The following is a 21,199-nucleotide window of genomic DNA, read 5'->3' on the forward strand; positions in this document are numbered from 1 at the left end:
TTTCCTAGAAATGACATTTTGTGCCCACTTTGCCCAGTGCTTGGCCCTTGTGGTCATCTGGTTTCAGGTCATATGACTTATCACCACTTTGTCTCCTGTCATGAATTCATTGTCAGTGCCTCACTCAGATGCCACCTTCTACAGAAAAATCTTTCTGTTGCCTTCTGAGCAGATGGGAAAATCTCCCTCTAAACTCCAGAACAGAAAGAAGTACAAAGAAAGTACATCCATTTTGGGGTCTGTTAGACTTGAGTTTGAATACCAGCTCTGTTTCTTGCTGTGTGACTTTGGGCAAGTTACTAACCTCTCTGAGCCTCATCTGTAAATGAGATCAGTAATCCTTACATCATTGAACAAATATTAAGGTTCAGTAAGATAGTTCTTGTGAAGAGCTTAGTGCAGTGCCTGGTGTTAGTGGGCATGGGCCACATGGAGTTCATGCTTGCTAGAGCATTTCCTTCTCAGGTCCCTTTCTTAAGGAGCTGGTTACTTCCTTGATTATATTGTAATTTTTTCTGGATTAGATTGTAAGCTTTATTTGTAGTGCTTAGAGAGCCTGGTACATGGTAGGTGCCCAAGAAAGAGTTAAGTTCAAAACTATACTTTTATATTTCTATTCTCTCCTCTTGTAAAAAACTTCAGGTAGGAAGACCACGCGCTTGGGATGCGAGAGAAATGTTCAAGTCCAGCCTCTTCTACTTAATGTCTTTGTGACCATGAGCAGGCTGTTTAACCTCCCTAAACTTCAGTGTTTTCGTATGTTAAACAGGGAGAATGATAGCGGTCTCATAGGGTTATTGTGAAGATCAAACTGGCAGAATGCCTTATATAATATTACTACTCAATTGCCCTGTTATAGGAATCTGATATAAATTAGGACTTTTCTAAATGGGCCTTCTACATTTAATTGGACTTATTCTAGGAAATGAATGTTCATAAACTTGTCCAGAACAGGAAAAGAACATTTGTAAGCTTGAGTGAACAATCTAACCAGATGCTGTTTTGGTCTCTCATAACCCAGTGTCTTTGAATCATCGACAGTATGTTAGTAAGACAGGATCTGCTTTCTTAGTGTTTGCATATAGTGCTCCAGAGGGAGAGAAGTTGGTGATTGGGGAATAAATAAAGCCAATGATAAATTTTTTCAAAATCTAAGTGGATTAGTTTCATTCTGAAAACTTCTGAGGTTGTTACCAGCATGACGTTCCTTGTTCCGAAGAAGAGAAAAATGGTATCTTAATTGAAAAGTTCTTTCTAGGCTCTCCTAGCAGTCTTTTCTGGGCTCAGCGTTTATTGCAGGCAGATGTGGGATTTCTATCTTGTTTGGAAATTCAGGTTTCATTTTCTCAAGTGCTTTCTAACAAGCATCCCAGAAGGGTCATTGAACACTTCCCTCTCCATGAATTCTGACTCCTCTGTTTTCCAGCTTGCCAACTTAATGGGATTTGTTTTCCATGGAGGGAATCTAAATTGTTATGATCGCAATGAAAGCAGACAAATTCTCTCTATACATCCCCCAAAATACTGACTTGATAAATGGTGTTTTTACACAAAGGCCTGGTCATCTCTTGAGAATTAGAGAACCTTTCTGGGGTTGAGCAGCATCAGCTTAACCACCAGGGGTCCTCAGCTCTCTCCATTCCACTTCTAAAAGCACCATTTCCATTCCAAGTTATCCACATTAAGAGAATAGAACCTAATAAAATATCTTACATGGACATACTTGTTGTTTATTGTTTGGTCACTAAGTCATGCCCAACTCTTTGCGACCCCAGCACGCCAGGCTTCCCTGTCCATCACCAACTCCTGGAACTTGCTCAAACTCATGTCCATTGAGTCAGTGATGCCATCCAAACATCTCTTCCTCTGTCGCCCCCTTCTCCTCCTGCCGTCAATCTTTCCCAGCATCAGAGTCTTTTCCAATGAGTTGGCTCTTCACGTCAAGTAGCCAAAGTGTTGGAGCTTTAGCTTCAGCATCAGTCCTTCCAATGAATATTCAGGGTTGATTTCCTTTAGGATTGACTGGTTTGATTTCCTTGCATTCCCGTGGACTCTCAAGAGTCTTCTCCAGCACCCCAGTTTGAAAGCATCAATTCTTTGGTGCTCAGCTCTCACATCCATACAGTAGTTTTCCACTAGTCACTGGAAAAACCGTAAGCTTTGACTATGCAAACCTTTGTCGGACATACATACTACATCGCACCTTAAGAATGAAGTACTGATTGTGTTACAGAGTGGACAAGCCTTGAAAACATTATGCTAAATGAAAGAAGCTAAACACAAAAGGTCACATTTGTATGACTCCATTTATATGAAATATCCAGAATAGGTAAATCCATAGAGACGAACACAGATTGCCAGGGGCCAGGGGGCAGGGAGAGAGTGGAGGATGGGAAATGGAATGAAACTGTTTAATGGATATGGGGTTTTATTAATATTTTGGACTGATGGGAATGCTTTAGGAATATATAGAGGTGGTGATTACACAACATTGTGAAACATACTAAATGCCTCTGAATTGTTCACTTTCAAATGGCTAATTTCATGTGAATTTCACTTCAGTGAATTAAAATGTATATATACATATACAACCATGGATAAGGGTTAACAGTTACAACACTGCATGCCCTAGTAAAACATAAGTGTTCATCAGTTGAAGATTAAATGAATAAATTATGGTTCATCTAAGCAATATAATACTTTGTTGTTGTTAATAAGGATGAAATACATTTATATGTACTCATGGAAAGGTGTGTACAGTCTATTAAATTAAAGATAAATTAGAGAGCAGGTATCTTTTAGGGGTAGGCATTACAGGAATTTTAACTTTCTTAAATAACCTAAAGAAATTTAACTTTCTTTAGTAATCTGTTTGAATTTTTGACAAATACGTACTTTTATAGTCGGAAATAAATGGTAATAGAAATAGAAAAGAAAAAAAAAAGAATAGGCTCTGGTTTGAGAACCAAATTTTTTATTCCTTTCACCTTATTTAATGCCTCAAGGACGAGCAGCTTTCAGGTCTCCTAGCAGGATGACGACAGCACAAGTGTTGGCTATGTGTTTACCAACTGCTTCCTGTTTCTATTGCATTCATCTGGTTTCAGAAAAGTTGCTCCAGATTCTACCAGCAACCTACATATGTACATTCCACAAAGTTTCTTTGGTCTTGGAGTAAGAAAAATAGAAAGTTAACAGGTAGCTAGCCTCTGCCTGGCACAGTACCTCATATGACACGGGGATGCCCAATATACCTTGGTCGAATTGACCCCCATTCTCTCTCAGAGTGTATCTCTTCTAGAGCTGATGAAGTCTTAGTCTGGTGTTCTCTGTGCAGTGCCATTAGGAACCAAGCGGAGGTTCAGAAGGGGGTTCACTGGTGCTCCATCTCTTCTCTCTGCCTTCAGTACTTTTGTGGATCCTGTTGCCCAGATTGCCTTCTCTCTAGCTGTAGTGAACTTTGTGATGTAGTGGTCTTTTTTTTTTTTTTTGGCTGTACTACGTGGCTTATGGGATTTAGTTCCCCAACCAGTGATTGAACCTGGGATCCCAGCGATGAGAGCGCTGAGTCCTAACCACTAGATCACCAGGGAACTCCTTGTAATGTGATGGTCTTTGTTTCCTCTTTCCCATATAGATTGTAAACCAGCTCCTTCAGGCCCGAGACTGTCTTACGTTTCTAAAGAACAAGAGTGGGATATTTTCCGGATATCCCGATACAGGAAGGGCTGCATAGAGACTTGCCATTCATTGGGGTTCTACTCTTTACATTCCAGAACAGTCCAGGCTCTGCAGACGGCCTCCTACCTGTCCCAGCAGGCTGACCTGAGAAGCATTGTGGAGGAGATTGAGGTACAAATTTATTTTGGCAAGTGAATCTCCCAGTTCCTGTCTTTGAAACCCATTAGAAGAGTCTTGCAGATAAACATGAATCATTTGTTACAGCCAGTTACCTTTCTTTTCATATCCATGGCACACTTCTGTTCTTTGTATCAGAGCAATATTTCATAGGGAGTATCGGTTAGGCAAGTATAGTTACACCATCAATGAGACAACAAACTACTTCATCCTACTTTTGTAGGTATGATCTCATAGTCCACAGATTTTAGAACATAGCAAACCTGAAATTCAATTATTTTTTCTACTTACTACTTTGTAATCTCGGGCGAATTATTAATGTCTGAGCCTCAATTTCCCTACATGGTGGTAGTAGGAACAAGTGGAGTTCTAAAGTGCTTAGTACAGAATTGACGCTCAGCAAGTGGTCACTGTGGTTTTTGCTCTTCTTCCATCCTTTGCCCAGGCCCTCCCGCTGCTCAGAGCCTGCTCTCATGGACCACATAGCTAGTGATGACAGGCAGTCTGACAGTGTTGTCACTGGGTTGCCCCACAGGCACGTTAGCTGCCTCTTCATGTTCCCCAGGAGAGCAGTATGTCTCTCTCCATCCTTTAGAACATTGATTAAGGAAGAGAAAGGCTTAGCTCTAGAGGTTGTATGCAAATGGATGGCCATCAAATCCATCCATGTCACAATGCTTCCTGGCTACACCGCAGCCTGGACCACTGGCCTTCTGCCCAGAGTAGTTGGTGCCTTGAGTGCCCTGACTCCTGGGCTTGGGCGTAAGTTGAAGGGGTCAGGGAAGGAGCACTCTCAGAGCTGCAGAAGATCCTATTCTCTTCAGATGCCTGTATGCTGTACTTCACTTTCTGCCTAAGCACCTTTGTTGAGAAAGCACTGAGTGACTGAAGCGGTCTGCAGACTGACATTTCCCAAAACCTTGTCTGCACTGGAGTGACGGTGGTTTGTACATCTCATCTCTGTTTTATCCCGTGACTTCAACCAGCCTCCGTTTCTGTCATGACAGGACCTTGTTGCTCGCCTGGATGAACTAGGAGGTGTGTATCTCCAGTTTGAAGAAGGACTGGAAACGACGGCATTGTTTGTGGCTGCCACCTACAAGCTTATGGACCATGTGGGGACGGAGCCGTCCATTAAGGAGGTGCCTGCCTACATCATTGTTCTCTGGCATGAAACTCAAAGGCCTCCTTGACATTATCTCCTAATGATAGCTTTTCAGAGAGGGCTGTTTGGTTAGCTTTGGGCTATCTTGGGTTCGGCATGGAAGTGAGAAAGAAAAATGTGAATCCTGTTCTTGAGAAACTGGTTGTCAGTGGGACAGGCATGAAAGCAAATTGCTACGCTTGTTTTAAATGGAATATGGTTTTGTCACGAGATAGTGGAGCAAAGGCCAAGTGCATTATTCTCTGTCCACCTCCCTTTCCTCCCCAACGCTCCTAACTGCTTGTCTCATGAATTCTTTCCACGCTGGTGGCCCATGCACATCCTGTTTCTCTTGAGAAGCGCCCTATACGTCAAAACTGCCTGTTCTCTCTCCCTTCGACCCTCAGCGATGGCTCAATCAGACGTAATCTGTGCTGATTGACATAGTTCACTGAGCGGCATGTGTGTCTACCAGACATCCCCCAAGAGTTAATTCTTTTCTTTCTTTTTTCAAGAGGAGCTTGTTAACCTGAAAGAACCCTTAGTTGAAATGTGTGTGGGAAGTCTTGAGAGTGGGACCCTCTTGATACCCCTTGTTTGTAAGAAGGTGACCAACCCTTGATCTCAAGGACTTCAAATACAAGCTACTGCTGTTTTAATTTGAGGAGGAAAGATTTGGGTCCCAAGTTAGAACTTCCACTTCTTTTATGTGTTAGGAATGCATTGTGAGTTGTGTGCCGAGTTTCAACTAAACAGTAAATAATTACCTTTCTCGAGTAATTTGAGTTAATTTTGTATTTTCTCTGTAGGCTATGATCTAATAATTTATTCACGTGTTAGCATTTTTATGTTGTCTTCTCCTTCATCCTAAGTTTAGGAGGTCTAGAGGCACTACACTCTTATTAAATTTCCATTATGGGTGAAAGTGCAAGAACATGGGTCTTACGGTACAAATCATTTAGAGATTTTCCTGTACACAGTGCAGTTGATGAATTGGCGATATTCTGCATAAAACAACTTAAACTTTCTTTTGCTTTATTCCCAGGCTTCTACCAACCAGGTATTTGGCTAGGATAATTTTGCTGTCACTGCTTTTGATATAACCATTCTGGTGAACAGTCCCCCATTTTAACATGTCAACAGCTTAGTGATGGAAAATGTAATTGGTACAATTAAAGAAAATTATTTCATGTCGACTGTGAATAACACTGTCGGGAACAAGGGGAGCTCTTTTGTTAGATGGTAGATTTTAAAAAACAAAATTGATTGAAATGGAAAATGTTTCCTCTTAAGCAAACAACCTCTAGAATTTTAATAATGCCTTTTAGGTTCTACTTTTTTAAAAAATTGCTTTCAGTCCTCTCCTCTAAGCAGCCCATTAGTTCTTAATGGAGAGTTATTTTAGTTTCTTTCTAATGTACGTTTTGGCTGTGCAGTTTGGTCTTGTAAACACCAACTTAGTCCCAGCATCCTGTGTGGAGGTGGGCTGGGTAGGAGGGGAGCTAAGCTGGGAGGGTGAGGGGAAACAGGAAAGGACATATTTTATTATGAAAGGACTTCGGAGACAAACAGACCTACATGTGAATTTTGGTCCTTCTTCTTCTCTTTTTTTTCTGTCTTAACTTGTAAGAGTTAATTAACTTCCTTTAGCCTCAGTTTCCTTATTTGGAAAGGATTGAGAGCCGTCTTTTCGGGCTCTTTGTCGCGATCTGAGTTAATACATCTGTCACAGTGCCTGGCACACATAGACATGGAACAGACGGGTACTGCGATAGGTATTATATAGTAACTTTTCTGTGTCAGTAGTTGTCTAGAAGTTCCTTGCGTTTCTACAGCAAGCATTCATAAATGGTTGACAAAGAAATGCATCCCTTTCAGTTTGTACTAGAAGATGCAAAAAACCAACCAAATTCAAGTTTTATGCTTAAATGCAAAATATTTGCTTCCCCCACCCCTACCAAATCGGTTAGTGGCTGAAAGACTTCCCATGTGAACACCTGGAAACAGAGAAGGAGTGACTGGGCCCAGGTGAAGAGGGAGGGGTGGCTGTCCCCGCTGCCTGCCTGAGGAAGATCTCAAGCTGTGTTCGCCTTTTCTTGCAGGATCAGGTCATCCAGCTCATGAACACCATCTTCAGCAAGAAGAACTTTGAGTCACTCTCTGAAGCCTTCAGTGTGGCCTCTGCTGCCGCTGCGCTCTCTGAGAACCGCTACCATGTGCCCGTTGTGGTCGTGCCCGAGGGCCCTCCTTCCTACACTCAGGAACAGGCTATCCTGCGGGTATGACTTCCATGTCCCCAGTGTGCTGCTCTGATTGCCATTTCCAGTCTTAGGCTTCCAGAAATCTACACAGCCAATGATAACCCCCATGAGGACAGATCTCTTAAAGGAAGAGCAAATGGGGATGACCACTCGGTGAACTAGTCACAGGATCTTTTTTTTTGTTTTTTTTGGAGTATTTGAAATAGTACAGGTTTCAATGAAGTGCTGGAAAACTGCATGTATGGATTCATAAGTCCAGATGTATAGAGAAGTCTTACTTCTAAAATGTATTTTCCTATACCCAAACTTTCTAAATCCATTAGTTTAAGACAGCTTTCTTTAACATTGTTAAGATCAATGTCAGGTCTCTTATTCCTTGGAGCCGACAGTGTATCTTTCCACTTCTTCATAACATAGCACTCCCTCCCCTCAGCAGTAAGCGCGGATGGTTGTGTGTGTGAACTGTCTGAACAGAGCAAAATGCACACGCTTAAGAGTTTTCCATTCCAATGAGGCATTTGTTGCTATTGTTTGCAAACCAGTGAGAAGCTAAAATCTTCATAAGAAATTAGCGTCTTGTTTATATCTAAATACACGAGTTCACATAGGATTGTCCACCTGTCCCATCAGTTCTTGTGCTTTGCAGGGCCCTTCAGATGCTCTCCAGGAGAAGTGCCCCAGACTCCAGAGTTGCCTCTTGTTCCCCTACTTATATGTCACGTCGCCTCAGCAAAGACTGGGGTGAGAACTCACCTGGGTAATATAGTTCACCATGAATCAGGGGAGCTAAGAAAGCAAAGTAGAAACAGTACTGGCTTTTGAAGCTGGATAGCCTGGGGCTTCAGTCCTTGGCCGTGTGGCCTTCAGTTGCCCCATATCCTCTTGTGGCCTCAGTTTCATCATCTGTAAAGTGAAGATTATACCAGCTGTCTCAGACGATTGATAGTAGGATAGATACAAGTGCTTAGCCTGGTATCTGGCAAATAGTCGACTTTCAACAAATGACTGCTATTAGCGTTATCCATATTCAGTTTTCTCATTGCCCATACCTTCATAAAGTGTTTTTCTTGCTAATATATATATATTTTTAAGTACTATAGTAGAGCAGTAGAGTGGGAAGATCAGGGGATCAGAGTGAAGGAAATGTTAACTGTGTGATCTGAAGCCAGTCATTGTCTTTCCCTAAACTTTGGTTTCCTTACCTGAAAAATGAGATCATTGGGTAAAATCATCTTTAAGATCTCCCCCACCCCTAACATTCTATAATCTATGTCATTCCGAACTAATTGTGTTTTCCTCTGTTTGATCCCCCAGAGATAGTAGGCCACAGGTCAGAGACAGTTCCTGAAATGAAACGGTTCTCCCCCAGCGGAGCTCGCTCCCTGAGGATAAAGCTCCCACCCCTAGAAGCAAAAATCTGTACTCCCTCAGCTTCTGTGGCTATAGATAATTTTGAAATATTTCCAGTTGCAGGTCACCAATGTTCTGTCCCAGCCTCTGACTCAGGCCACTGTTAAACTAGAACATGCGAAATCTGTTGCTTCCAGAGCCACAGTCCTCCAGAAGACATCGTTCACCCTCGTTGGGTAAGTCCTGAGCACATCTCTGCAGAGTGCCAACATACTTGTTTTGGAAAGTTGCCTGCAGCCGATATAACCCAGATCGTAAAACCAAAGTTACCTACACTTAGGATTATGCTTTATTAATAACAATATGTCAGGAACATTTCCCCCATAGGCTTAATATACTTCCATAGTCTTATCTTCAGTGGCTGCGTGTTATTGTTAGGTAATTAAAAATTAAGGGTTAGTTTTTATAGGAAACTTTTAAGTTTTGAATTAGTAAGTTAAAGTAAGATATGCCCTTTTTAGGAAATTCAAAAAGCACAGAAAAGTAGAAATAATACAGAAAATTACCTACAATTATTACTACCCTACGCCAGCCTCTTTGAACATTTCCACTTTTTTTAAAAAAATGTAATTGGTATCCTACTATAGACTTACCTATTTTGCATTTAATTGTGGAAGACTTAACTGAAGAAGGTGAGATTTTTAGGAGCTGGGAGGAAGGGTGGGTAGGGAATAGAAAAAGAAGACTTTGGAGACTTGAAAGAGAAGGTCATTTTAGGTGGTTTTGAAGTTTGCCCCTCATAATAATATGTTATTGAGCAGGAGGTGGCCCAAGATGGATGGGAAGTGGAAAAGTGAAAAAATGGTGCATCCCTGGAATGCTGTACTTTGCAGCCCATTTGTTGCATCCATTTGTGATTTTCCTATGTGAGTTGTTGCTCACCCCACTGTCATTCTTAACAGGGATGTTTTTGAGCTAAACTTCATGAATGTCAAATTTTCCAGTGGTTATTATGACTTCTCTGTCAAAGTTGAAGGTGACAACCGTTATATTGCAAATACTGTAGAGGTAAGTGCTTTCTTGTCATCCCCATTGCCATGTTAATATACCCAAGGAAATGACCAGACAGGCACATGGCATTAACCATTTAGGTATGTTGACCTCACTTATGACCCAGTTAAAATGAATATGTTAAGAGAGAGGTAGGTTTGAACTATGCTGTTTGACAGACTCAGCCAAGAACTTGATCATAGGCAGTTGGATTTGTCATTTATTCATTTTGCATTGTAACTTAGCATTACTCTCTTACATAAAATTTAGGAAGTAGAAAAAATTAAAATCATCCCTAATTCCACTGAGATATAACTATTCTTAAGATGTTTTCTGTGGTTGACCTTGATAGATTTAGAAATGGGCTTGGTGCTAATTAAGGGGACCAAAAGCATCAAGTGACCTGTAGCAGCATAGCAAGGCTGTCTGGGTGAAGTACAAAAGAAAATCGGTAATCCTTCCTAATGAACTGTGTTTCAGATGTTTAGCTGTCTCAAGTTGTGTTGAAGATCCAAGTGGATTTAAGGGTGGAAAGCTCTGCCTCATTTATCTGTTGCTTTGTGAGAATGAGTTATTTCACATTAGTGGTTTTCTCAGCTAATTGGTGTTTGCCCCTCTAGGAACTGTGGCTTTCATTTTAATCTTTTTGGATAAAAGTTTATTGAAGATGCATTACACATTTTCCTACTTTCTTGAACTATGAGATACGGTTTAACCTTTCTTATTCTGGCTTAGGGTCATCAGCACGAATGCATGTGACATACACAGCACAGTTCTCTGTGCTTTTCTTGTATTATTTTATTCTTACAACAGTCCTAACAGATGCGTGGAGTCCTTTTCCTTTCACTGAGGAGGCTCAGAGGGGTAAAGTAACTTGTCCAGAACCTCCAGCCTGTCTGTGCTTGGGTGAATCCCCTCCACAATGCTGGTTTAGTTACGCGCCCTGGCGAATATTGAGCTAGCTTAGCGGCTGAGACCTGTGTGCTGCTCTAGCTGCTGGCCTATTCATAATATTACTTTGTCCTTAGAGCTGTCATTTCTTCATGTTTCTGCCACTGTCTCTGTTGTATCTACTTGGCCACATTGTCCCACATTGTCAGGGGAGCTTGAGGTGTTACAGTGCCTTTTCAATAATTATATGTATGCTATTTGCGACAGCTGTTTTCTTCACTATCCAAATGTCATTTTCCACTGACTTTCCTTTGTTAATTAAACTTTTTCATTTTGAAATCATTTCAATCGTAAATTGCAAAAATGGTACAAAGAATTCCTGTATACCCTTTATCCAGCTGCCGCAAATGTATACCTTATATATAATATAATTTCAGTAAGTGAAAATTAACACTGATACAATACTATTAACTGATCTGTGTAGACTTAATTCAGATTCCACTAGGTATCTTACTAATGTCCCTTTTCTGGTCCCAGATTCAACCTGGGATCACATATTCCTTCAGTTGCCATGACCCTTTACCTTCCTCCAATTAGGGTATATTGTCTTTGGTGACCTTGACACTTTTGAAAAGTACTGACCAGTTAGTTTGTACAGTGTTCCTCGCTTTGGGTTTGTCTGCTGTTTCCTCATAATTAAATTCAGGTCATGCAAAAATACTCTAAAAGCAATGTTCCTTCTCAGTGTGTCCTGTTAGGAAGTATATGCTGTTGGTATGTCTCATTGCTGGTGATGTTAATCTTGATCTCCTGGTGAAGGTGGCATCTGCTAGGTTTCTCTATTGTAAAGTTGCTGTTTTTTCTGCTTTGTAATTAAGTGTCTGCTGAAGTGATATTTTGAGACTGTAAATACCCTGACAATTTTGCCTGCAAGAGTTATTAATGTGGTGTTTGCCAAAAGCTGATTTTCTCTTTCTTTCATTCCGTCTACATTTATTAGTTGGAATTTCACTGTAAGAAAATGCTGTCCACCTCTCCCTGTATTTAGTTATTCATGGATACTTATTTTACTGTATAGGTTGTAATCCGTTACTGTCATCATTTATTTTTTAGCTCATTTTATCCCAGATACGGCCTTTGGAGAGCTCCTCAGGTTGGCCCTGTGTCACTTTTCTTTAATGAAAGGACACACAGCTAGAAAGTTTGACCTTTTCAAAAGTGGGCCATTACTTAACATAGATTCAACATTTAGATTAAAAGTTTGGCAGAAAGGAGGATGTTTTCTGGAACTCTAATCTCTCTGCCTTTTCTCTACCACGTGTCTGATCTTTTTAGGCAGGAGACATCTGATCCTAGTCCATTCACTAACAAAGATTTGGATAGAAATTATTGTAGTGTGTGCCTTGAACCTTTAAAATTCAGATTCTTTCCATTTTAGTTTCCTTCTGTAAGGGGCCTTATTTTTGTTATTTGCAGCTGAACTCATTGAAAGGCAAACTTTTTTTTTTTGCTTGAAACCTCTTCCTTCTATCTGTACAATCTTGGTATCGACATACCCAATTTAAGTGCCATACCCATGCATCACGGCCATTCTTACAATCGCTCTCTTCCTGTCCACTTCTGACTTCAGTCAGTCACCAAGTCCTATTGAGTCTACCTTTAAATGGCTTTTACGTGCTTCCTTTGTTCTTTGGTCCCACTTTGGTAGATCCCAAGTAAATAGGTAGGTAGTTTGCAGCGAGTTTCATTGCCTTGTGTCTCTGCCCCTTCCACTTCATGAGCGCCACGAACACCGCTAGAATGATAAAGATCACGGTGTTCCTGTGCTGAAATGTTTCTTTGGCTCCCTGTTGCGTATGAGTAAGGTCTAGACTGTTCAGTGTGGCTTTTGAAGGTCCTGCATGCAGGGTACATGGGATCCTTCATTGTGGTTGCATCCTCACCCACTCCGCTCTAGCTGCTCCTGACTGCATACTGGTCCTCATCTGTACTCTGCATGCTCATGCATTTGGGCATCTGTTGTTCCCTCCATGGGGAATGTCCTTCCCCTCCCTTGCTGAAGTACTCATCCTGTAAGATCTAATACAAATGTTGCTCCTTCAGTGCTCCCTTAGAATTTTATTTTTATTTTTTCAGTTTAGACTATTTCAAAAATACAGAGAATAGAGAATAGTATCATTGTTACATACCTACCAGCTGTTCATCTCCCTCAAACCCAAACATTTTGCTATATTTTCTCCTTTGTTTTATTTATGTATTTTATTTTTGGCTGTGCTGGATCTTTATTGCTGTGCGTGGGCTTTCTCTAGTTGAGAAGAAAGTGGGGATACTGTTGAGTTGTGGTAGGCAGGCTTCTCATTGCAGTGGCTTCTCTTGTTGCGGAGCATGGGCTCTAGGGCACACGGGCTTCAGTAGTTGTAGCACGTGGGCTCAATAATTGTAGCTCCTGGGCTCTAGAGCACAGCTCAGTGGCTCTGGCGCACAGCTTAGTTGTTACTGGCATGTGGGATCTTCCTGGGACCAGGGATCGAACCTGTGTTTCCTGCGTTGGCAGGTGGATTCTTTACCACTGGACCACCAGGGAAACCCCTCTCCTTCATTTGGTTTTATTTTGGTAAGAAATAAAACCCTATAGATTGAACTTAAGCTCTCTGTATATTCCTCACTTTTTCTTTCCTCTTTCCCCACATTTGAAGTGTATAGTCCAACGCCAGTTTTTATGTTTCTGCTACATATGTATTTTTAAGCAGTATAGTGCATTGATTTGCATCTTCCCCAAATTTATATGCTTCATTATATGCATCCTTTTGTAATTTGCTTGTTTTCACTCAATATTAATTTTATGACAGTTAGCCATATTTATGCATAAATATGAATAATTTTCATAAAATTATCTTCCTTTTATGAATGCATTAGATTTATTAATTCATTTTCTGTTGCTGGACACTTAGACTTTCACTGGTACGGATAGTGCTCCTGTGAACATCCTAGTACATTTTTTCATGCACATTTTATTTATCTGGAGTGAAGTTGTGGGATCATAGGGTATGCTCATCTTCCAGCTTTCTTATGTTTTGCCAAATTGCTGTTTTCTTCATATTCTTATCAGTATCTGGTATGATGAGTTTTGATAATTTGTTAAATATGAAATGGTATCTTGTTGTTTTAATGTTTGTCTTTGGTGACTGGTAAGATTGAGCATATTTTCTTGTGTTTATTGGCTATTTAGGTTTCTTCTTCTCTGAATTGCCATGTATCTTTGGTCTTTTTCTTTTGGTTTGTTAGTCTTTTAGTTATTGATTTTTTTTAGGCGCTGCATATATTCTGAAGCAGTATGTATTAGTAAATCCTTAGTTATAAGCATCAGATATAATTCCTTAGTGTTGCTTTATGGCATCTTTTGATGCCCAGAAATTAATTTTAATGAAGCCTAATTTAAAAGTTTTTTTTTCCCCCTAGGTTGTTTGTATTTTTTGTGTCTTCTTTAAAAAATTCTACATTGCTCCAAGATCCAAAAAGTATTCTCTAGCATTTTCTTCCAGGAGTTTTTAAGTTATTTTCCCCTTATATTTAGGGCTTCAGTCTACTTGGCTTATTTTTGTTGCTATAGTATTTTATACTGTGTCCATAATTGTTCTTACTGCATTGTATTATCATTGTTTGCTTGTAAGTATTGTTTTTTCATTGAGCTGGGTGCTCCCTATGGGCAGAGACCAACTCTTGTTTTTTCAGCACTTAGCTTCCGTCTCAGCCCACTTAAGAGAAGAAAAGGATGGAGTGGTCTGAAGATTAAAGATGTTTCCCCGCATTCCAAGGCCCTTAGAACTGTGGTAATTCATCTTTTAGGGGTGAGCCTTTTATTCTGTATAAAGCAGCTTTCTTTTTTCTTTCAAACAAGTTTTATTGAGGATATACCAGAAAATTACCCATTAGAAGTATATAATTCAGCATCTTTACTGTATCTAGAGTTGTGTGGCCGTTACTACCATCTAATTCCACGGCATTTTTATCACCCCAAAAAGCAACCCTGTGTCTATTTGTAGACACTCCTTGTTCTATAAGAATATATCCTCCTCTCTGTCCTGGCAGTTACTAATCTACTTTGTATCTCTATGGTTTGCCTATCTGGGACATTTCATATAACTGGAATAATACAATATCTTGCTTTTTGTGTTTTTAACTTAGCATAATATTTTGGGGGTTCATTCATGTTGTAGCATGTATCAGTATTTTATTCCTTTTTATGGCTAAATAACTGAATAGTCCCTTGTGTGGATATATTGCATTTTTTAATCCATTCATCAGTTGATGGACACGTGGGGATATTTCCACATTTTGGATATTATAAATGATGCTGCTGTTAATGTTCATGTACAGGTTTTTGTTTGAACACCTGTTTTCAGTTCTTCTAGGTTTATGCCTAGGAATGGAAGTACTGAGTCATGTGATAACTGTACATTTAACTTTTTGAGGAACTGACACTGTTTCTCAAAGAAGCTGCACCACTTTACATTCCCACCAACAATGTATAAGCATTCCAATTTCTATGCATCCTTACCAAGTCTTGTTATTTATTTTCTGTCTTTTTCATTTTGACCCTCCTAGGTGGGTGTGAGTGGTATCTTGTGATTTGATTTGCATTTTTCTGCTATCTAATGATGTTGAGCATCTTTTTATGTGCTAATTGGTTATTTGTGTATCTTTTTTGGAGAAATGTCTATTCAGATCTTTCCCCATTAAAAATTTGTCCTTTTATTTCTTCTTCCTAATCTATATAGCTCTTATTTCCTTTTCTTACTCCACTGTCTTTTTATATTCCTGAGTTATGAGTTCTGTGTATATTCTTAATACAAGTTCTTTGTCAGACATATGATTTGCAGATATCCTCTCACCATCTGTAGGTTGTCTTTTCCCTTTCTTAATGTTGTCTTCTGATGCACAAAAGGTTTTAATTTCAATAGTCCCAATATTTTTAATTGTTTCTTTCATTGAAAGAAACATTGACTTAAGTACCATATCTAATCAACTATTGCCTTATCCAAGATCATGAAGATTTACTCCTATGTTTTCTTATAAGGATTTTATAATTTTAGCTCTTACATTTAAGTTTCTGATCCATTTTGAGTTAATTTTTCTATGTGGTATGAGGTAGGGATCCAGCATCCTCCTTTTACATGTAGATGAGCAGTTGTTCCAGCACCGTTTGTTGAAAAGACTGTTCTTTCTCTATTGACTTGTCTTGGCACCCTTGTCAAAAACCAATTGACCATAAATATAAAGTTAATTTCTAGACTTGCGGTTCTATTCCATTAATCTATACTTTTATCCTTATACCAGTACTGTGCTGTCTTGATTGTTGTAACAGCTTGACTTTTTGTAACATCAAATTTGGTGTTTGTGCAAGTGTTTCTGTGGTTGCTGGAAAAATTAAATAAGTACAAAATAGCAGAAATGCCTTATAGCTCTGTTACTCATGCAGTAATAATAAGCTCCCTTCGAGGCCACTGCTGTCCTTTTTCTTCTCTGTGATGGAGTAAGTGTTACAAATCTCTTCTCTTCCTCTTCATTTTATTAAGCTTGATGCATGTGTGTGTGTGTGCATGCTCTGACCTCTGTCACATAGCCAGCTTTACTTTGTAATTTCAGTAGTAGTCACACTTAGAACCTCAGAGCGGGTCAGCAGGTCCTGTTTACTTTCCTGAGATGCTTGACATTGGTCAGAGTGCATTAACAGTGGTTTGGTGTGGAAGGCCTATAATAGCACTCATTGACATTGGACTTGCTGTCAGGGGAAGCATGGGTTTTAGAAGCTGTCATTAGCATTAATTGCCCCTAATGCACCATTATTTTTGACAGTAATGAGCTAAACAGGGAGGCTATTACTCTCAGCAGAAAGACTGCATTTCCTGGCGTTAAAACTTTTTGAGGTATATGTGGCGTGCAGCACAGGCAGAGGAAGGACTGGTTGATTCACTGTAAAGCAGGCTTAGTGGCATTTAAAGTGGCTAAACAAGTCCCTTTGCTATTATAAAAAAACGAAGCCTGCAGTGTTAGTTTGAAGGAAGGAGCAGATAACCGACAAGGATCCTCCTCTGAACTCTTTACAGCAGGGCTTTGAAAAAAGTTACGGTGATTTTTATTTCTCAGTTTGCTCTAAGAGAGTAGCATAAAAAAGCTTTTCTTTTAAATGTTTCCAGAGACCCATTTGCAGTAAGATTTTAGGGGCAGAAGGACTTGTTTTAAATTGTTCCCTATTTAAGAGCAGCCCTATGGTTTCTGTGCAACACAGGAAGCTGTAACTTGGGGGACCTTTTAAAATTAGGTCTGAGAGCAAACCCAAAAGGACTAGAGTTCATTGCAGTTTGCCCTTTCATTATTCCATGTCTGTGTTGTGAATGCTTTTAAGTCTTCCGAACGAACACACAGTTGAATCTTGATTAGCAGGCCTTAGTGACCATGTTATTATTGAAAGCTTATAGTCAGGATTCTGAGTAAAAACCCACAAGTTGATGGCTTCCTTATCACTATAATTAGGATACATTGAGGAACCTTATACAAATCTTTAAACATCTGTTTTTGTTTATCCATCTGTTGAAAGGGAGAGCGATTGTTTTTTTAAATTATATTTATTGGGTGGTACTTTTTAATACAAAACTGTTTATAAAGAAGAAAGTATTTGTCACACAGTGTCATTGCTCAGGTAAGCCCTATTTAAAAAAAAAAAAAAAGAGTGGAATATGCATGTAGGTAAAAAATTCAAAGTGTAAGAAAGTACGTAATGAAATATAAAAGCCTTCTCTCATCCCTTTGATCCAGTCCCTCTCCTTTAGTAACAGTTAACTGTATTTACTTTGAAAAAGAAGAATGCCCATGTCATTGAATGTATGCACATTCTTTCTTATTTACACAAAAGCAATCATTCTATAAACAGTTATATTCTTGGCTTTTGTTACAAAGTAGAGGCTCCCAGCTTACCCCTTGGGGTCTGTTCAGCTTCATGGCCTCCCCCTACTCCCCACCTCCACGCTTCCCTGCCATAATTCACCCAGTTGCCAGAACTCAGTGACAGGTGATGTTAAATATAATTCTGCCAATAGGTGGCTGTGTATTCAAAAATAGGAGATATATTGCCTATCTGTCCATAGATACCTACTGTGTTCTTTTTAATTGCTCCAGAGTAATTCAAAGTGTACGTGAATATCCCATTATTTATTTAACTAGTCTCCTGTTTATGGACGTTTAGGTGGGATGATGATTTTAAAAGCACATTTACAGATTAAATGAGTCCGCAAGAGAGTGAGAAGTGAAGAGGGAATTATCTAGTTAATGTTGATGAAGATTGCAGAGTAATTGCTTATGAAAACAGATTATCTTTATAGCGTGGAGTGGTTGCTCAGGTCCTGCCTCTCCCTAAACTGGAGGCCTGCCTAAGCCTCCTGCTACCCATTTCCCTCCTCATCCAAGAGCTGCCGACTTGGGTCACCGATCCTCCTGCTGTGCTTCTGTAGCACTTTGTTCCTCCCTCCACCAAAGCAGCAGCCTGCTCTGTTGTAATTTAGCTTTGCCTGTATGCTTCCCTCTAGGATAGGAAGTGCATCTCACTGTCTCTGTCTGTCCCTGCACCTGGGTGCTCCAAATGCTCTTGGGGGTTGTGGGGAAGTGATCTCAGGTGGGTGTCTTGCTAATCAAAGCTCGTTGACTACTTTGCTTGAGCCTTCCACTCCAGGTTTTCTCCAAATGGAAGTGCTATCAGTGCCTCTCTGGGTTGACCTTTGTAATAGCAAAGTTGGCTCTGGTTCCAAGCCCTGTATGAGTTGTGAAGCTGTTTGCTCAGCAGAGCACCCAAGAGCCAAAGTAGAGGATTCTAGCTCTCTCCTTGGTGGTTTATTCAACTTGAAGACCAGCGGTTCCTCCTCCCCCTACCATAATTCACCTGTTGCCTAGATTCAGTGACAAACTATGATGCTAAATATACTTCTGCCAATAGGTAGCTTTGTATTCAAAAGTAGGAGATAATAATATCCTTATGGCCTTTGGTAATAAATCTTTTATTAGGGTTTTCTTTTTTTTATTTTTAAGCAAAATAGAACACCCCCCATTCAACCTGATAATTGAGGTTATTGTCACAAAATAGTTATTATGGAGGCAGGAGAGAGGCTGTTAAAAAGAATTACTTGATAGCTATCTTTATCCCTTTTTAATTTGTCTTCTTTGCCCTTGATTTGAGGCTGTCACACCTTCATAGTGTGTTTGAGAAAAATGCTGAAGCTGCCCAGATTTCTCTCTCTGTTCCTTGATCCTGACTTAGGCTGTGGATTTGGCAAGGATTACCTTAAGCATTACATTCAAGTTTTTCAAATATTTGAAAGTCTCACAGATATGTTTACACATTAGAAGTGCTTTGGGATTGCATAATTTGCACATTCTAACTTTGATTTTAAATACAAATTTTAAATAAAAAAGTTCCCCTGAGTTGACGTTTAGCGTGTTTTCTCTTTTGGAAATTTACATTTATTTGAATTTAATTTTTTAAAAAATTTCTTGTTTAATAGCATTGGCTAGCTCCTCTTTGTGAAAATGTTTATAAGGAATGTATAGAATTTAAACACTGAAAGAGTCAAGAGGGATTGGTTATGCCGGTAACAAACTCCAAATCTCAGTGGCTTAGAATTGAGTACTTGTTAATTTAAATTATTTGAAGGTTACTACTTAAGGACTTTTTACCCCGTTATTTTTTTTAAAGTACCTGTGGAAAGATCTTCTTTGTTTCTTTTCATTTCTTTTTTAATATATACCATTCATCCAAAGCCAAGAATGGAAGGTGGGATAAGAATCAAGGAGTTACTTTTAGGCCTCTGGATTGAAGAGATGGAAATACTACTTAGCTGGGTCAGTTTTACTAAAATCATTGGCGATTCCTGTCCTAGGATTTTTTTCATGCCTTGACTCACCAGTAAGAGAAAACGTTGGATATGTATGTTGATTACTGGCATATTCACCAGTTGACTTGGCGATTTTATTCCGTGTTTCACCTTAGCTCAGAATCAAGATTTCCACTGAAGTTGGCATCACAAATGTCGATCTCTCCACTGTGGATAAGGATCAGAGCATCGCCCCCAAAACAACGCGGTAGGTGGGATGCCTCCTGGGCCCAGGGAGAACCCAGGCTTGAGCTGGGAGGACCATGCCAAGGCCCTGAGGCCCTCCAGCCATCTTTTCCGTGTCAGCAGTGACCCAGCTTATATTCCAATTTAAAGAGGCTGTTATTCTTCTGGGACTGCACCAGGGGTGCTGCTTGGCATCCAGACAAACTTGGGGTTTGTCTATATTGGCAATCAGTCCCTGAACAAGCTATTAACAGTCCACAGTTTGGGAAGGAGCTTACCTCAGAATGTAAGTCTGTGTCAGACTTATTCCCAAGCACTATTTAGTTCAGATGATAATTAAAAAAAAAAAAACTTTATTGATGGAGGAAGCAGTGTATTAATTTATTTTCTTGTGTTATTTGTTTTTCCTCACAGGCTTAAACTTGCTTTTAGGGTCCTCATGGCCACATTCTGTGGCCCACAGTGGGTCTGAAATCAGTTGTATGTCTCACAGGTCCTTAGAGATGAGATGGAAGGTACCCAGCGCAAGGGCTGGGATTCCTTTCCTCCAGTCCATGGTGATCACTGATCAGTCACAGCATTGGTGATTGTGGAACTCGGCATCTTTTTTGGAACACACTTCTAGGTCACCATTAGTAATTGATCAGAGTTGGTCCGGAACACTGTATGAAGCCCACTTCTTAGTTCTCTTCCAGATCCTTGGTAGAAGGCCCATCTAGACATCTGGTAGAGTTCAGACCCCAAGTTTACTCAACTGGGGTGGCTGTAGATACCACAGAAGGGAGGGGACCCTCAAGGTCATTTTGAAAATGGGATGTTAGCCTGTTAGCCAGAGACTAGAAGCCAGGCATTCACTCCTTTTAAGTCACGTGAAAGGGCTAGTCTTTCTGTCTCTGGCTTGGATATTTTTATAGTGACATTAGAAATGAGAGCACTGTTGAGAACCCACTGAAATGATGTCTGTAAGAGTGCTTTCCAGAGTTTAATGCTCTATATAGATGAAGAGTTGGTATTACTCATAAGTAAATAAGCAGGAAATATGGCCAGTTGTGAGCTCTATAACCATTTGGATTGTTTTTTTATCCCCTGGCCATCCTAAACCTAAAATCCCAGGAGATAGCTGAGAAAAAAGTTTTCTCATCACTCCTGCCTTTGGAGAAAATGACTTTTTAAAGCTCAATTTCAGGCAGAAAAATAAATTAAAACGGTGTGAAAGGGAAAAAAAGTGCAACATTCAAAAAAGAAAAAGCTGTCAGTAGCCCTCATTCTTTTGTATCTCCCACCTCCTGGTCTCCCAACCATGCTCACATACACTGCTAATGTCCATACTGTTAATTTTTTTTTTTTTTTTTTTAATCTTTGTGGTTCTGCTAGCCCAGCTTTCCAGTTCACCCAGGAACCTCCAGCAGGGCGTGTGAGTCTCTCTAGTGCCTGGCTTGGTTGAATCCTTAGATCCTTGAAGTGAAAGCCTAGAGACTCACACATAGCATTTTCCCCAGGCCCCGAAGGAAGTTGATTCTGTGCTTTTCTCCATCTAA

The 21,199-nt window shown here is 39.9% G+C and overlaps 1 protein-coding gene across 22 annotated transcripts in view; it reads left to right on the forward strand.

Moving 5' to 3' along the window:
* RPN2 (ribophorin II) overlaps window positions 1–21,199 on the forward strand; it is a 49,425-nt gene that overhangs the window by 13,882 nt on the left and 14,344 nt on the right. For 18 of the 22 annotated variants that reach the window (XM_081560169.1, XM_081560177.1, XM_081560185.1 and 15 more), the window contains 6 exons: window positions 3,777–3,852; window positions 4,866–5,000; window positions 7,105–7,281; window positions 8,731–8,849; window positions 9,576–9,681; window positions 19,592–19,683. In XM_081560169.1, coding sequence (XP_081416295.1) covers window positions 3,777–3,852; window positions 4,866–5,000; window positions 7,105–7,281; window positions 8,731–8,849; window positions 9,576–9,681; window positions 19,592–19,683 — 705 coding nt within the window. The remainder of the gene's footprint in view (window positions 1–3,776; window positions 3,853–4,865; window positions 5,001–7,104; window positions 7,282–8,730; window positions 8,850–9,575; window positions 9,682–19,591; window positions 19,684–21,199) is intronic. The other 4 variants (XM_081560172.1, XM_081560180.1, XM_081560173.1 and 1 more) reach the window with 1 other exon arrangement.

Source organism: Giraffa tippelskirchi, chromosome 13, assembly GCF_054371585.1.
Source record: "Giraffa tippelskirchi isolate mGirTip1 chromosome 13, T2T-mGirTip1v1.2.pri, whole genome shotgun sequence".
NCBI lineage: Eukaryota > Metazoa > Chordata > Mammalia > Artiodactyla > Giraffidae > Giraffa > Giraffa tippelskirchi.